A 16,102-nucleotide genomic window follows, 5' to 3' on the forward strand; every position below is an offset into this window, starting at 1 on the left:
GCCAAATGTTTGCTGTTAAATGGGAATGATATAAATGTCTGTAGAGAAAACACATCAAATGTAACTTCAAGAACAGAAACCCCGAAGTCTGACCTGCTATACACCCTGGGAGGCAACAGTGTACTCGGACAATAGTAAACCGTTCCCAGGCTAAGTCTGCCCTGCTTTCCCCACCGCAATCCAAGAGAACAAACCCAAATGCAAAGAGTTTCTCACCTTGTTATTTTATTAGAAGCATATTTACATTCTTGCAGTTAACTTTGCAGAGAACACTTTACAAAAGTTTTTTATATAAAGTTTGGAAACTACATAAAAATAACTTCTCCATAAAAGGGAAAATATAAGTTAGTTCTATTTACTCTGCTAAAAACTGACTGGAAATGAGAAACAGTTCCGTCTGTCCCTTCCAGAGAAAACATTAGCACAGAACACGAAGAATACTGCATGGGCTTCCTCAGTGAGGGGCGTCATACTGGCTTAACTGTGAGCCTGGGAGACCCAAGCGGACCCCATCCAGAAAAGACAGGGGAGCTAGTAGGGCTCAGGCAGTGCTGAGCAGAAAGCGGCACCTCCTTGAATGAGACTCCAATGTGAAGGACTTCGGCCGACACCGTGAGACTGGCCTCTCCTAATACTCGCTCTCATACCCCAGGCTACGGAAGGCAGTACTGTAAACAAAGCCCAAATCAGCCCTGCCATCGGCCAATGCGAGACCCTTCGCCTGGTGGAACTGCGTCTGTGTCCGTCGTTACGCTGCCGCTAGTTGCGTTTCCCCAGCACCTGTGCACCAGTCAGAGGGGACCATCATTTCCTTATCTCATCTGTGGGAGGCCTGAAAACTATCCCTGCTGGGCCAAATACTTAAGTGGGCAAGCTGAGTGCTCACTAACCTAAGTGGACCAGTACCTTCCCACGGCCCTCAGGGCGTCTTCACTGCGTGTGTAAGTCCGTGGAACCGCAAGTCCCTTCTTCTATTGAATGGTTACCCTCCTTTCCCAAAATCCAGTTACAAAAGGACCCAGAAAACTCCAGGGACTTGCTGTAGACAGAACATCTAACCTTAACCTATAGGTGAGAAAGAAAGAGAAACTCTTCCCAGAGTGTTAACCACCCATTACCAGCAAACTCATACCCAGAATCAGTATGCCCATTTGACTCGTCTAAGTCAACCTTCGTGTTTTTCTGTTGTTTTTTTTTAAAGCAGATGTTTTCCTAAGGAAGACATTCATTTATATCAAGTTAGACATAAAGGTGGGGGGGAAAAAAAAAGGTTTTCTTTGTAGATGAATCGAATGCCGGGTTGAGCATTCGCTTTACTGGGTGATGTATGCCCTAGCCCGTGGGGAGTGGGATCTCTCGGAGGCCGGCTGAGGCATCAAGGCCCAGGACTCCATCTAAGACACAGAAGCTTTGCTTCTGTCAGGTTCCTGGGGGCAAGAAGCACTCCATATTTCTCCCTGATGTTGTTTCTCCCTGAAGAGAAGGTGCAGTGCCTGTGAGCCTCTGTCTGAGGTGTAAGGCTGGACCCTGAAGTAGGAGGGACACAGCGCAGAGGGAAGCGGCCTTCCCATATCACCTGCAGACAGGATGGGCAACCGTGAGACAGAGGGACTGGCTGGACAAGTCTTGTGTGACAAGGAATTTATCCCTGAACATAGAATCCCTCTGTGGGGCCAAAAAGGCATCACAGACTGGCAACTCAGCCTGTACCATCTGTGCCTCTGGGGCCAACACCCCACCCGCCCCATACCAATGGCTTGCCCTATGCTCTGTGGCATGGGCTCAGCCAGCAAGTACCTTCCAATGCACCCAGCACAAGAGGCCCAGGGCAGAGGCAAGCCTGCCCAGCACCAGCAGGCCCTGTTCTGTGTGCATAGAAAGTGGGGGGGACATGTGTGCAGAAAGGGGGAGCACAAGATGGCACGAAACACCTGAGATCAAAATGAAGCGTTCAGGTTTTTCCCGTTCCACCACTGTGGAGGTGGTCTCAAGAGGAAAGCACACTGGGGGAGCTGGGGGAACGGGGGTACCCCCTGAGCATCCGGCTGCAGACCAGGCTCTGCTGTAGCCAAAACGGCCATTAAGAGCCCTGGTTCTTGTCTTCCACCGCAGGGAACGACTGAAAGGCCACCTAGAAGTGCTGCACAAATGAGCCCACGGGGGCCTCGGCTGCAGCGCTTTGTGCTCCCAGACAGCACGGCTGCTGGCTTGGCAATAGGAGGGGCCTCGAGGCCTCAGGACACCTAGTCCTCCGGGTCTGTGGCCCCGCCAACAGCCCAGGTCACTGGGGCTCAGGGGGAACATACACAGGATCAGGCAGCACATCACAAAACCTCGCCCTCCACAGTAAGCGAGAAGTCAGGAATGCCAGTTCCGTCGGGCACAGCTGAGGGGCACCCAGCCAGGGCTGGATTCAAGCGGCATGGAAGCGAGAAGGAAGGGGGTCCTGAGTTACTTGTTCACAGACGGCCCTGGGGGGCTGTTAAGAAGCAGCATCCGCAGAGCTGTAGGGGAAGAACTTGGTGACCTTGTTTGGGGTGGTGGGGTTTGCACACTCTGTCTCCTCGTTCATCTTGAAGAACATCTCCTGCTCGCGCTTTTTCTGGTTCAGATCTTCTTCCAGAGCCTAGGACAGAGGGCAGATGGCACTCAGTCACATCACTTAGGACACAAGTCTCCCCTACCACTGGACCACCAAGGTGGTCTTCTCTGGAAATTTCCGCCGCACATCCCCCCCCCCCCCAGCCCCCGGCTTCAGTGCTCAGGTAACTTGGTCTTCCCTCTTTCCTACTGCCTCAACCATGCAGGAGTTGCCTATGGGCCAAGAGCTCTGCTTTGGGGAAATGCCAGTCTAGACAGGGCGTGAGGGAACAGCAGAAGTGAATCTGCTGGCAGGGAACAGCCAGATTCCCTGGAGAAAAACCTGAGGTATTAATAGGAAATGGAGGAAGAGCTTTAACAACAGAGTTGTCTGGGCTACACAGTGTTCCTAATCAGAGTGCTGTCCTGCCAAGTCAGGGGGCTTTTCAAAATCTAAGTGCAGTCATGCCACGCCCTGAGATTCTGACTCTGAAACTCCGCTGTAGGACAGGGGTTCTTGACATTGTAAAAGCGCACCATGTAACCCGAGGGGCGCATCCAGGCGACCAGCACTGCAGGTGCCTCTTCCTTTGGACACACGCCAAGTTCAACAAGATAAATGGTGTCCTATGCAAAAAATGTCTTGAAGAGTTCTCCAAAAATAAACATCCAATTAAGAAAGGAAGCATGGAAACATATATACTAACATATGTAAAATAAAATAGACAGCCAGTGAGAATTTGCTGTATGACTCAGGGAACTCAAACTGGGGCTCTGTGACAAGCTAGAGGGGTGGGATGGGGTGGGAGGTGGGAGGCGGCCCCACAGAGAGGGGATATGTGTGTACCTGTGGCTGATCCATACTGACGTATAGCAGAAACCAACACAACGTTGCAATTATCCTTCCATTAAAAATCTAAAAAGTTCCTCTGAAACTATATGAGTATAACGTTGGAATAATAATATTCAATGAGAGATTATTTACAAATAAAGGAAATCATACCAGAAGACCAAAAAAAGAAAGAAAAGGAAGCAGAGTGCAGAGGGAAAAAGCAGGGGCTTTACAGTCAAATGGGATTCAGCTTCATTAGCAGCTGGGTGGGCCTCTGCATGTCCCATTTCCTCCCCAGATCTGTTTCCTCTCGTGTAAAATGGCAATCTCACTGTCTTCCTGGCAGGGCACTTCCAAAGATTAAATTAAAAACCAATGGGCTGGGATTTCCCTCATCGTCCAGTGGTTAGGACTTCTCCTTCCAATGGTGTGGCTGCGGGTCCAATCCCTGGTTGGACTTGCACATAAGATCCTATGTGCCTTGAGGCCAAAAAACCAAAGCATAAAACAGAAGCAAAACTGTAACAAATTCAGTAAAGACTTTAAAAATGGTACATATTAAATATATATATATATATATATATATATTTTAAAAAACTAATGGGCTGTAACTACTGAGTACTTCTTGCATATCACACACTATGCTAAGTGTATTACAGTTTATTTAATCTTCACCCTATGAGAGAGATACTATTATCCCCATCTTATAGATGGAGAAACTGAGGCTCAGAGAGTTTAGGTCACTTGCCCAAGGTCATTCAGTAGGTGGGGGCAGAAGCAAGATGGGTCTAACTTTAGAGTTCAGGCTCTGAAACCCTCTGTAAGTTAGGCACACATGGGTTACTCAGTAAATCTGGCTTCATTATTACTTGCTTTCATTATAGAAGTAACCATTCACAGGAATTGACCAGGATTCTGTCTCTCTTTTTAAAACTATTCTTTGATGACCTGAAATAGTCTCAGCAAACTTACTCCCTTAAGCTCACATTCCTTCAACAGTACTAAACTCTAGTGAGTTCTATCTTTAAGGAAAGATGGGGAAAGAACACTGTCTTCTCAGCTCCAGATGATGGCTGTCATGTGGTATGATGGGCCCTGGGTTGCTAGAGCTCCTAAGTTTTCAAAAGAAACTGGAAACCCAGATTTTTATGTAAAATTTCCTTATACTTAAAAAGTTGGCAACTTAAAAAATTTTTTACATCGCTATCTGTTGGCCAAACCTCTCTGTAAGCCAGTTTCAGTCTGAAGATCATCAGCTACCACTTTTATTTTAGCACAGAAAGGTTTAGTAACTGCCTAGGGTCTCACAGCTAGTAATGGGGGAGCAAAGACTTCTCCCATGTTTGTCTTACTTCAAAACTTATGCTCTTAAGCACTGTTCTGTTTTACCTCTATACAACCTATATGTCCTCTGTATAACCTAGGGCAGTCAGCAATCTTTTTTCTGTAAAGGGCCAGACTGTAAATACTCCAGCTTTGCAAACATTAAGGTCTCTGGTACAACTGCTCAACCGCTGTTGTGGTATAAAAGCAGCCATAGATGATATGTAAATGAATGAGCATGGCTGTGCTCCAATAAAACTTTATTTACAAATACAGGTGGTGGGCCACATTTGGCCCATGGGAATAGGCCTTAAAACACCTGTTTTAAGGGAAAAAAAGTTATCTTCATCTTATAGCCCTAAAAAGCAAGGCTCGGAAAGGCTTGTCTGAGGCCACATTCTATGTTAACTATGACCCAAGCAACACTTTATTGAATTCACCAGACATTCTATACTTACTGAAAAAAAAATCTGAATTTTTCTAAAAATATTCCACAAGGTACAGTCATCTCCCCTGGCTCCCCCAACATGGGCCACAGCTCAAAGCTGCTGATGGAAATCCAAGAGTATAAAATCATTTATTCTAGAATGAAAATCATCACCTCTGGATCAGTGTTCCACCAGCAACCCAGGTAAATGGAAAAAAAAAAAAAAGTAAAAAAAGATAGAATGGGAAAAAAAAAAAAAAAGGATAGAATGAATCTGCAAAGAATTCAGGAAAAGAGGCAGCCACCACCAGCAAAATCCAACAGCAGCTCACCAAACACACACTTGGAATACCTCCCCCTAAGTCCAGGCACCCCCCCTGAAGCAGTCTGGGCATTGATGCAGTTGCTGGAGGCAATGTGACCGTTAACTTTCAAATTCTCTCAGGATGTGCAAAGCATACAGAACCACTGGGTAAGAGAACCAGGCAAACATTTACTTCTGATACCAGCGTGAACCTGTGTCAGCAGTATTATTGATTTGAGTGTCAAGTACCACAAGTCCCAGCAGACCACGTGTGGTTACAAGTGTGGACCTTTTAATCGGAAGGTCTGGGACCTTGGCCAGCTTCCAGCCAGAAACCTCCATTAGCACAGGGAAGGAGGCCTCAACTCAAGGACTTCCAAGGCCACTCTGGAGCAGAGGTGGGCAGCTGCCTCCTGGCCAGACCTCAGTTAGAGCAGATAGAGCTGAAGATGCCCGCAGAACAGGCCTCAGGGCTTAAGGAAACAGAATCAAGGACAGTTAGGGCAGCTTCATCCTCAGAGAGTTTAGAATGGAAGGAAATGAGTATGTCCTGGCCTATACTGTGGCCTAGGGACTTTCCACATAACACTGTATGAGATTCATATCTTCACTTTACACATAACCACACTGAGGCCCTCTATCAACCTGGCAAATCCATGGTAACCAGCTGTTTGGTCAGACACCAGTCTAGACGGCATTGTGAAGGGATTTTTTAGATGTGATGAACATGTAACTCAGTAGACTCTGCATAGAGCAGCTTACCTGCCGTAATGTGGGTGCAGGCCTTAAGAGGCAAGCCTGAAGCCCCGCTGCAGAGAGGACCGGGCCTCTGGTCCCCCCTGTGCCCAGGACCACAACATCGACTCTCGCCTGGCTCTGCAGTCTGCCCTGCAGGTTTCAGACTGACCAGCCCCAACCATCGGGTGAGCCAGTCCTTAAAATAAAACCCCCAAGTCTGTATCTTACCCGTATCTGTATTTCCACCTGCATCCTGGGCCGACACCGTGGTACAGTGAAGCAGAGCCCATCGTGGGCCCACCAGCCCAGACACGGTTACCTTTTTGCGCGGCCGGAGCTTGTCCCGCCATTCCTTCAGGTTCTGGTTGTGGCTTTCATCCAGGGCCTTCAGCTTCTGGGTTTCGTGCTCTATCAGGAGGTGACACTTTTCATTCTGGAATATATCCCAGGCAGGACAGGTAAGACGCACAGAGGGCTGAGACATACATATCAAGAGGCACCAGCATTGTTCACTTGTGTCTCCTCCTTGATTATAAACCCCGTTTATACAAAACTCTATGCACATGAATACAAATCCACCAAAAGGTGCCCGGAAGAATAGTCCAGAATGTTAACATTAATAGATTTTACTGTGTAATAGGATCTGTAGCAGTTTTGCAGCTGCTTCTTCGTGCTTCCTGCATTGTTTGAATTTTTCAACATGAACATATATGTTGTTTTAATAAAACAGTAAAACCATTAACAATAAATATGTGCCCTAACTGCATGACAGAGAGTCAGCCACTACAGAATTTTAGATAGATTTCCTGTCAGGCTCTATCCTGTGTGTGGTTCAGCTCACCCTGTGTATAAAATTCTGAAACCTGCCTCCCTCTTAATAGCATAATGTAAAAAGTCCTACAAAGAATTAAGATTTTTTATAATCATGATGTTTAATTCCTACAGAGTATCTTACAGTATGGCTTTATCTAACTTAAACATTCCCCTATTTTTGGCCAGCTTGGGTTGCTCTTAATCTTCACTGTTGTAACTAGCATTGTCTTAAACATCTGTGCTATATACTGAATTGTTTCTCCCTAAAATTCATTATATTGAATCTGTAATGTCCAGTGTGATGGTATTTGGAGATACGGGGCCTTTGGGAGAAAAGGAGGTTTAGTGAGGTCAGGAGGACAGGGCCCTCGCGGCAGGTTAGTCAGGAAGAAACCAGAGAGCTCACATGCTAGAGTGCTCTGTCCCTGCCTCCTTCCCTCCTCCACCCTCCTGTCTCCCTCCTCATCTCTCCTGTCTCTCTGCCACGTGAGGACACAGCAAGAAGGCAGCCGCTCCCCCAGAACCCAGCCACGCTGGCAAAGCTGATCTCTGATTTCCAGGCTCCAAAACTGTAAGAAAATAAAGTCCTGTTGTTTAAGCCAGCCGGTCTCCAGTATTCTGTAATGGCAGCGTGGGATAAGATGATCTATGTATAAATGTTTTGTGTCTATGTAAGTTATATGATTTTCTGTGTCACATTACCACCCCTTCAGGAGAGATCTGTGACAAGGGATAAGGGCCGTGGACCTGCCTGAGGCTTGCCAACATCACTGCTCTCTCTCTGAGGCAAGTTATCTGTCTCACAAAACTGAACCTGGACTCTCCCACAGGGACAGTAGTGACAGTTCCCTGTTGGTTCCTCGCAGAGAGTCAATCCTGCGGTTTATCACGCGTTTATAAAGTGCCTTTATCCAGACACCTCCACCCTACTGGACTGGAAGAGTAGGACTGCTTAGGGAATTTTTACGTGGGGTTTCAAGCTCAAGGATTCTAGGAATTTAGAAACCGCCTTGGTTGGGAATAATACTCACAGCTGCCCTGAGTACTTCTGGCCTGCCCAGAGCTGGCTCCTAGCTCCCTACAGCTTCTCTCAGCTGATCCTCCCAGTAACCCCATGAGGCAGGGGTGGGAACGTAAATACAGAAGGTGAGTGGGCTGGCTAAAATTCACACAGCAACAAGCAGCAGAGCCCCTGCCTGGCAGGCTGCAACACCTGCAGTGTTTCCTCCACAGCCCTCTGCCCTTCCAGAAATTGCCAGGTGGCTCTCGTAGCCTCGCGAGTTTCCTGAGGTCACAGATGCTTGTGTCAGTGCATCTGTCGGGTAGAGTAGTGCCTCGCTCCACCACAAGGGGGCTCCAAGTACCAACTCCTGGGCAAGGGCCCTTAGGGTGAAGCAGACTTGACTGGGATTGGAGAAACTTGAAGGATCTCCCCAGGGAACGGCTTGGCAATATCAGGATGCCTTTTCCTGACTTTATGGGAAAGTTTTGAGCTGCTCACCATCAAGGATAATGGTAGCTGTAGGTTTCTGTAGATGCTGTTTATCAAGTTAAGGAAGTTCCCTTCTGCTCCTAGTTTACCGAGTGTGTTTAATTAACGTAAGCAGGTGTCAGCCTCTGTCAAATGCTTTTTCTGTATCTACTGATGATATGATCATGTGAGTTTCCTTCTTTAGCCTGCTGTGATTACATTAACTCATGTTTGTATACTGCAGTAACCCTGGGGCAAATCCCACCTGGTCATGGAATATACTTTTTATGTATTTTTAATTGTTTGCTAACATTTCACTGGGGATTTGTGCATCTGTGCTCATGAGATACTGATCTGTAGTTTTCCTCCTTGTAATGTCTGGTTTTGGTACTAGGGTTATTAGGACACCTTTTCCAAAGATACAGTGATGACCAAGAAAGCCAGCAGCATGCCCACGGCCGGGTCCTGGGCACAGCACTCTTGGCTCAGCTCTGCCATCTCATTCACAAAGCCTCACTCCATTTCTACAAAATAGGAGTCGTCATCCTTGCACCACGCCTATTTTATAAATGTGGAAACTGGCACGGGAGGGGGACATGATGTGACCAACATCACAGAGAACGGCAGGATGGAAACAGCTCCACCCAGAGCTCCCGTCTGTAGGGTTCCGAGACCCCCGAGAGCTGCGTGCCCCCGGGGAGATGGGGGCAAGCACGCGGGGCAGGGGGCGGTACCTGCAGCTGCTGCAGCTCACTCATGTTGCTCTCGCACTGGGCCACCATGTCCCGCATCTGGTTCTCATGTTTCTGCTGCTGCTGCAGCCGCTCTGCCTTCTGCCTCTTCTCTTCCTGCTGGGAGAACTGCAACCGAGAACAGGAGAGGTCCTCCCTCAGGGAGACACCCCCTGAGGGACCAGTGTGTACACAGGCCCAGCGTCCTGCACCACTCAGGCAGGGCCCCCTGTCTGAAGTCCTCCCCCTGAGCTGAGACCAGCCCCTGCCTTCAAGGAGCCCACAGATTGGCAGGGACGCTGAGACGTGCTCGGACAGTGTGTGGAGTAGGCAGGACTCACAGGAGTCCAGGGCCACCGAGTCCATGTGCCCGAGCCACCTGGGTGACTTGTGAGCGGGGCTCTAGGTAGATAAAAAGGGTAGAAGCAGCTGCAGGCTAGAAACCCAGGAGTGTGACAGGGCGCATGCATGGGAAAGCAACGCCAAGCCTCCTTCCTGTCCACCAGAGGGGGCTCAGCGTGAGGCTTCCATTCCACGCCTCTTTCCAAGGCTCTGCTGCATCTTACATTTCATATTCCCCTAAATGTGTAAGACTTGGGCCCCCCCAAACCTGGTCTGGCCCCGCTCCAAGCCACCCCAGGCCCTGACCTGCTTGATCTTCTCGCGCTGCTCGGCGGCGCTGCCCCCTCCGTTGATGTGGAGGCTCTTCTTGTACATGGCCATGCGCGTCTTGCCCTCACTTCTCTGAATCTTGGGCAGCCGCGCCTTCTCCTGCTGCTGCCGCACCTTCAGCTGCTCAATCATGCGCTGGTTGTAGCGCTGCATCTGCTCACGCTCCTGAGAGGGACCCCCAGAGGGGACACGGTCAGCTGCCTCCCCCCACACACAGGCGTAGTCAGAGGTCAAGGCTGCCACACGCCACTCAGGGGTCCAGGACCCACGCGGTTCATGACGCTCAGAACAAGGCTCGTGTCATTTGATTTCTCTCTTAGGTAACTTTTTCTATTTTCAGTTTTAAAATTACCATTAATAATGTTTTAGATTCTTACCTTCTGAATGCCTTCTCACTTAACCAATTGGTAGTATGCTATCCTGAGCATCCTCAGAGCAAAATGTACATTAATGAGATGGTTCCTCATTATTGATGATAGGTGTCAATTCATATTTTTTAAAGTCTTGATAAATTTTAATATTTTCCTTCACCTAACACTTGTATTTCAAAACTTAGCACAGGCATCACTTCTCCCAAGAAGCCTCCCCTGACTTTCTGGCCAGGTAGGGCATGTTTATTCCAAACTGCCACGGCCTTGTGCTGACTTCCAACACTGTAGTTAGGTTAGGAGCTGTAATAACCCACACCAGATCTCAGTTTAACCTCTCTCTGTCCCCACTAAAGGAACTGAACCAAGACAATTACACAGAAGTAGAGAGTGCTCCAGCCACACAGAAGGGGCCCTCCTCTGGTCTGGGGAGGTTAGGGAAAGCTTCCTGGCAGAAGTGGTATTTAAAAAAAAAAAGAAGAAGTGGTATTTAAGTTGAGACTTAAAAGTATTTTGAAAGACTTCAGACAATAGTAGAAAGCTACAGTAATCAAAATAGTGTGGTACTGGGACATCTATGGCAGTCCAGTGGTTAGGACTCCTGAGATTTCACTGCCAAGGGCCCGATTTGATCCTTGGTCAGGAAACTAAGATCCCACAGGCTGTGAGTTAAACAATAAAATAAATGAAAAAATAAGTCTATCCAAAAAATAAAAAGAACAATGTTGTATTGGTACAAAAACAGATATATGGATGAATGGAACAGAATAGAGCCCAGAAATAAACCTACACACCTACAATCAATGTTCAACAATGCAAATCACAACTACAATGAGGTCAGAATGGCCTCACATTGGTCAGAATGGCCATCATCAAAATATCTACAAATAACAAATGTAGTGTAGAGAACAGTCCTACACTGTTGGTGGGAATGTAAGTCAGTATAGCCACTATGGAGAACAGGATGGAAGTTCCTCAAAAAACTAAGAGCTACCATATGATCCATCAATCCCACTCTTGGGGAGACAAAACTAATTCAAAAAGATACATGCTCCCCTATGTTCATAGCAGCACTGTTGGTAATAGTGAAGACATGGAAACGACCTAAACGTCCATTGATAGAGGAATGGATAAGGAAGATGTACACACATAGGCAATTAGGAATAGGAATAGGAATATTACTTGGCCATAAAAAAGAACAAAGTAATGCCTTTTGCAGCAGCATGGATAGACCTAGAGATTACCGTAGTAAGTGGAGTGAGAGAAAGACAAATACCGTGTGATATGACTTACATGTGGAGTCTAAAACAATGCCAGAAATGAACCTGCCTACAAAACAGAAACAAACTTACAGACAGAGAACAGACTGGCTGCCAAGAGCAGGGGGTGGGGGTGGGGATGGAGAGGGATTGACTGGGGTTTGGGGGTTAGCAGATGCAAACTATTACATTCAGAATTTATAAACAACAAGGTCCTACTGTACAGCACACGGATCTATATCCAATCTCCTGGGAGAAACTATATGGAAAAGACTATTAAAAGACTGTCTATGTGTGTATATGTGTGTGTCACTTTGCTCTACAGCAGAAATTAACACAACATTGTAAATCAATTATAATCAAAAAAAGTAAAAAGTATTCTGAGAGAATGCATGGGAAAGACAAAGTGGAAATGGAAAGGAGGGCAGGACAAAAGAAAGGAAAAAGCGGGGGAAAGTGAGACATACACGTCAGGCGTCAGGGTCGGGGGTGCGGGGAGCTTCCACGATTCCTGGCGCCTGGATCTGAGGCAGGACATTGCCGAGAACCTCTCGAGCCTCCCTGTGGCCCGCCCGGCCCCCTCAGAGACGCGTGGGGTGCTCCCGGCCCTCCCGCCGCCTCCCTGTGGCCCGCCCGGCCCCCTCAGAGACGCGTGGGGTGCTCCCGGCCCTCCCGCCGCCTCCCTGTGGCCCGCCCGGCCCCCTCAGAGACGCGTGGGGTGCTCCCGGCCCCCCCGCCGCCTCCCTGTGGCCCGCCCGGCCCCCTCAGAGACGCGTGGGGTGCTCCCGGCCCCCCCGCCGCCTCCCTGTGGCCCGCCCGGCCCCCTCAGAGACGCGAGGGGTGCTCCCGGCCCTCCCGCCGCCTCCCTGTGGCCCGCCCGGCCCCCTCAGAGACGCGTGGGGTGCTCCCAGCCCTCCCGCCGCAGTGCGGCTGTGGAGCGCGGGCTGGGCCTCACCTTCTCATGCTTGCGCACCAGCTCGTGCCGCTGGAGGAAGTACTGGTCTTTGAGCTGCTGCTTCACCAGCTGGTGCCTCTCCTGCAGGTGGTGCTCCTCCATCTCCCACAGCGCCGCCTCCCGGTCTGCAGCGGACACAGCACCCAGTGAGGCGCAGCCGGCCAGAGCCCCCAGGCCCTCCCCTCCGCCCCGGAGCCAGGTGCTCTCACACGGCGGCCGGTGATGGTGCCCCCTCATCAGACTGTGTTGGCTGAGCCAACAGCTAGGCATCTCCTCAGCACCTCAGGGATGAGAGCTCCCCGCAGCAGGGTACAGCAGGTGGTGTTTGCACTCTCAGGACGTCAGGAGGCAGAGAAACCAGGGACCTAGGCTAGGACCCAGCCATATCACTAGGCCTTGGGATGGACAAAAAGTTTGCTTCAGGCCCCATCTTCCACCTCTGCCAAATGGCATACCATGGAGGGAGAAACATCCTTGGAAGACACTGTTACATTCTGTCTGCACTGCGCCTGTGCTTCCCTAAGGGGAAGATGGGAAGGGCTCACGTGGAAACCCTATGAAGAAGGTGTGACAGCCTCTTGTCACTATGTCCTACTTTGAAAAATGGTTGGGGCCCTCCACATCCCATCTATGCGTTTTAGAATAGTACCATTTAATGGCATTTTATCACTGGAAGTCCATTAGTCCTACAGGGCAGGGAGCTGACGTCAGATGGAGAACCTCACGCCCTGCAAAACGTAGCTCGTCCTGCTCAGCCCACTGTGAAAGTTCCATTTATTTTGCTTCCCTCCTATCCCATGAAAGCCAGCATCTACCCACAGGACATCGAAACAGTGATTTGGCTTCCAAACCAATCAGAACCACAGTCCCACAAGTAGGACGGTTCTTACAGACCATCCTGTGATAAGGGAACAAGGGGAACAAACTTTTCTGAAACACCCGTGGCTCTGTTCAGAATGTCGCATTACCAAGGGCTCCATTTTGCCTGGTCCACACTAAGTACTGAGGGGCGCATACCGTTTAAGTGCCCTGGCCATCGGAGTCCTGGCTGCAGTCCCCAGTATAATAATGAGCCAGAAACAGCACTTGTGTATCAGTCCTGTGTTTACATCTGTCCGACAGACAGGGACCATTAGGTCCACAGCCCACAGGCACCAAAGTCCAATTTCCACTCAGCCAGCTGTTGTAAATGCAGTTCAGACAACAGACTTCTAGCCATTTGGAGCCTGCTTGCTTTCCATACCCCGTAAAATTGTAGCCAACATCTGCTGGCCATAAATAAGACAGCCTGGGGGCTATATAAAGACCGCAAGCCCTGCGTCCTCCAGAGCGCCCCAGCCAGAGCCTCCCCAGAGGAGCTCCCCACGCTGAAGGCCATCACCCAGACACACGAGCTCCCCGCCTTGAGGCCCGTCTTCCCCGGGAGCCCCTCGCCCCGTCTCCCCGGGCGGTGACCCGCCCTGTTGTCTCTGGACAGTCTCCTGCTGAGAGGGGCCTGCCAGCACCAAACCTGCCCAAACCCCACCCCACCGGGGCACCGGAGAGCATGGCTGCGAGAACAGGTCTGCATCCAGGCCCGCCGGGCAACTCTGGCCAAAGCGCAGCCGCTCTCCAAGCCTCGGTCTCCTCACCTCTAAGAACGGGCAAACGGCAGGGTCTGCCGTGTGGACTTCAGGACACGACGTGATGCAGGCACAGGGGAAGGCACACGGCTTGGCAGAGGAGGCGCCCCAGACGTGACGGCTGCTCTGAGGGGCTCTGATTCTGTCCCCACCTCGCCACCCCGCTGACCGGCTCACTGATTCATTACTACAGTTTCCACCCATTCTACGACGCTTCTGTTTCTCCTTCCTTCCTCGAGATGCGCCAGCATCTTAAATCGTGTCATTGGTAGTGGTATCCCTGCCTCAGTCTTGACCTCCCTGGGGGTTTCCCTCCTGTTTCACCACGAGGCGGACTCTGGTCTTAGGGTGGAGAAGACGCAGCGCCCGTCCCGCCCAGGGCTGGGATGCCCCTTCAGGCCCGACGCGCGCCCCGCTGGGGCGCCCACCTCGAAGGAGCTCCTGCTTCCGCGTGAGGCACTCGCGCTCCTTGTCGCAGATCTCCCGCCGGTTGTCGGCCGTGATCCTCTTCATCGCCAGCTCCAGGTCCTCCTTCTGCTTGGCCACGAACTCCCGGTCCTGTGAAGTTCGAGTATTTAGAATTTTAGGTGTAAGAATTCCCTGGCCGTCCAGTGGCCAGGACTCCACTCCTCTCTGCCAAGGCCGGGGTGCAATCCTGCTGAGGGAACTAAAGTCCCACAAGACACACGGCACGGCCAAAAAAATTTTCCATAAAAAATTTATAAAATTTTAAGTGTGTTTTTGGTTTTGTTGTTATTTTCTTAGAGATACATATTGAGGTACTTACAGGTGAAATGATATGAGGTCTAGGATTCAATTCAAAATAACACAGTAGAGTGGGGAAGTGAGGAGACAGGACTTGATAATTACTGAGATCAGGTGATACGTATATGGGGGGGGGGTGGTTCAGCCACACAGGCATATCCAACTCTTTACGGTTATTATATTATTATACCTATTTTTGCCTATGTTTTTAATTTTCCTTAATAAAGAGTAAAAGCTACTATATATGACATAGATAACCAACAAGGACCCACTGTATAGCACAGAGAACGATACTCAGTATTTTGTAATAACCTGCAAGGGAAAAGAATCTGAAATATATATATATATCTGAATCACTATGCTGTATACTTAAAACTAACACAACATTGTATACTTCAATAAAAAATACTAAATTAAAAAATTTAAAACTTTAGGAAACATGTTAAGAAACTAAAATTTGCACTAATGTTATCACTCATTGCTAGCAGCTGGTTTTGGTACATTTATATAAATGTATCTACATCTGTTGTTTCACAAAAATTACATTTAAAGACTTGAAAAAAAAAAGACTTGAAGAGGTATTTATACACCCATACTCATAGCCCAACAGCCAGGGGATTGGAAACAACTCAAGTGTCCATAAACAGATAAATAAACACAATGTGGTATATACATACAGTGAAATATTATTCAGGCTTTAAATGGCAGGAAATTCTTATACATGCTACAACATGGATGAACCTTGAGGACGTGGTAAGTGAAGTAAACCAGACACAAAAGGGTAAATAATGTACAATTCCATTTATATGAGGTCAAATTTATAGAATGGTGGTCGTCAGGGACTGGAGGGAGGGTATCGTGGGGAGTTCTTGTTTAATGGGTACAGAGTTTCTGATGTGAAAGATAAAGAGTTCTGGAGATGGATCGTGGTAATGGTAATGCACAATGATGTTAATGTACTTAGAATCATTTAAACATGGGTAAGATATCAAATTTCATATTTGACCACAATTTAAAAAATCATTAAAAAGCTTTTCCATGTCATAATGTAACCTTCTATCAAAAATACATTTTAATGGCTGAATATATTTCATGGTATAATTGCACCCTAACTTATCAAACCAATACATAACAGGTTGTGTATAGATTTTCTTTTAGATACTGCTGCTCTTCACATTCTGGTAGCTAAATGTCCTTGAGCCTCTGTGATGACTCATCTGTAAGATTAGCCCTAGAAGCAGA

General features: G+C 48.6%; 1 protein-coding gene across 3 annotated transcripts in view; it reads right to left on the reverse strand.

Annotated features, from left to right (window-relative positions):
* Positions 1 to 208: 208 nt before the first annotated feature.
* Positions 209 to 16,102, reverse strand: part of STK10 (serine/threonine kinase 10) — a 140,461-nt gene continuing 124,567 nt past the window's right edge. For all 3 annotated transcript variants that reach the window (XM_043488974.1, XM_043488973.1, XM_043488975.1), the window contains exons 14-19: positions 14,524 to 14,653; positions 12,474 to 12,598; positions 9,868 to 10,056; positions 9,223 to 9,348; positions 6,524 to 6,637; positions 209 to 2,626 (exon numbers count right to left, since the gene is read on the reverse strand). In XM_043488974.1, the coding sequence (XP_043344909.1) occupies positions 2,483 to 2,626; positions 6,524 to 6,637; positions 9,223 to 9,348; positions 9,868 to 10,056; positions 12,474 to 12,598; positions 14,524 to 14,653 (828 nt within the window). In that variant the 3' untranslated portion in view covers positions 209 to 2,482. The remainder of the gene's footprint in view (positions 2,627 to 6,523; positions 6,638 to 9,222; positions 9,349 to 9,867; positions 10,057 to 12,473; positions 12,599 to 14,523; positions 14,654 to 16,102) is intronic.

This window comes from Cervus canadensis, chromosome 16 (assembly GCF_019320065.1).
Source record: "Cervus canadensis isolate Bull #8, Minnesota chromosome 16, ASM1932006v1, whole genome shotgun sequence".
In the NCBI taxonomy this organism is placed as follows: Eukaryota; Metazoa; Chordata; class Mammalia; order Artiodactyla; family Cervidae; genus Cervus; species Cervus canadensis.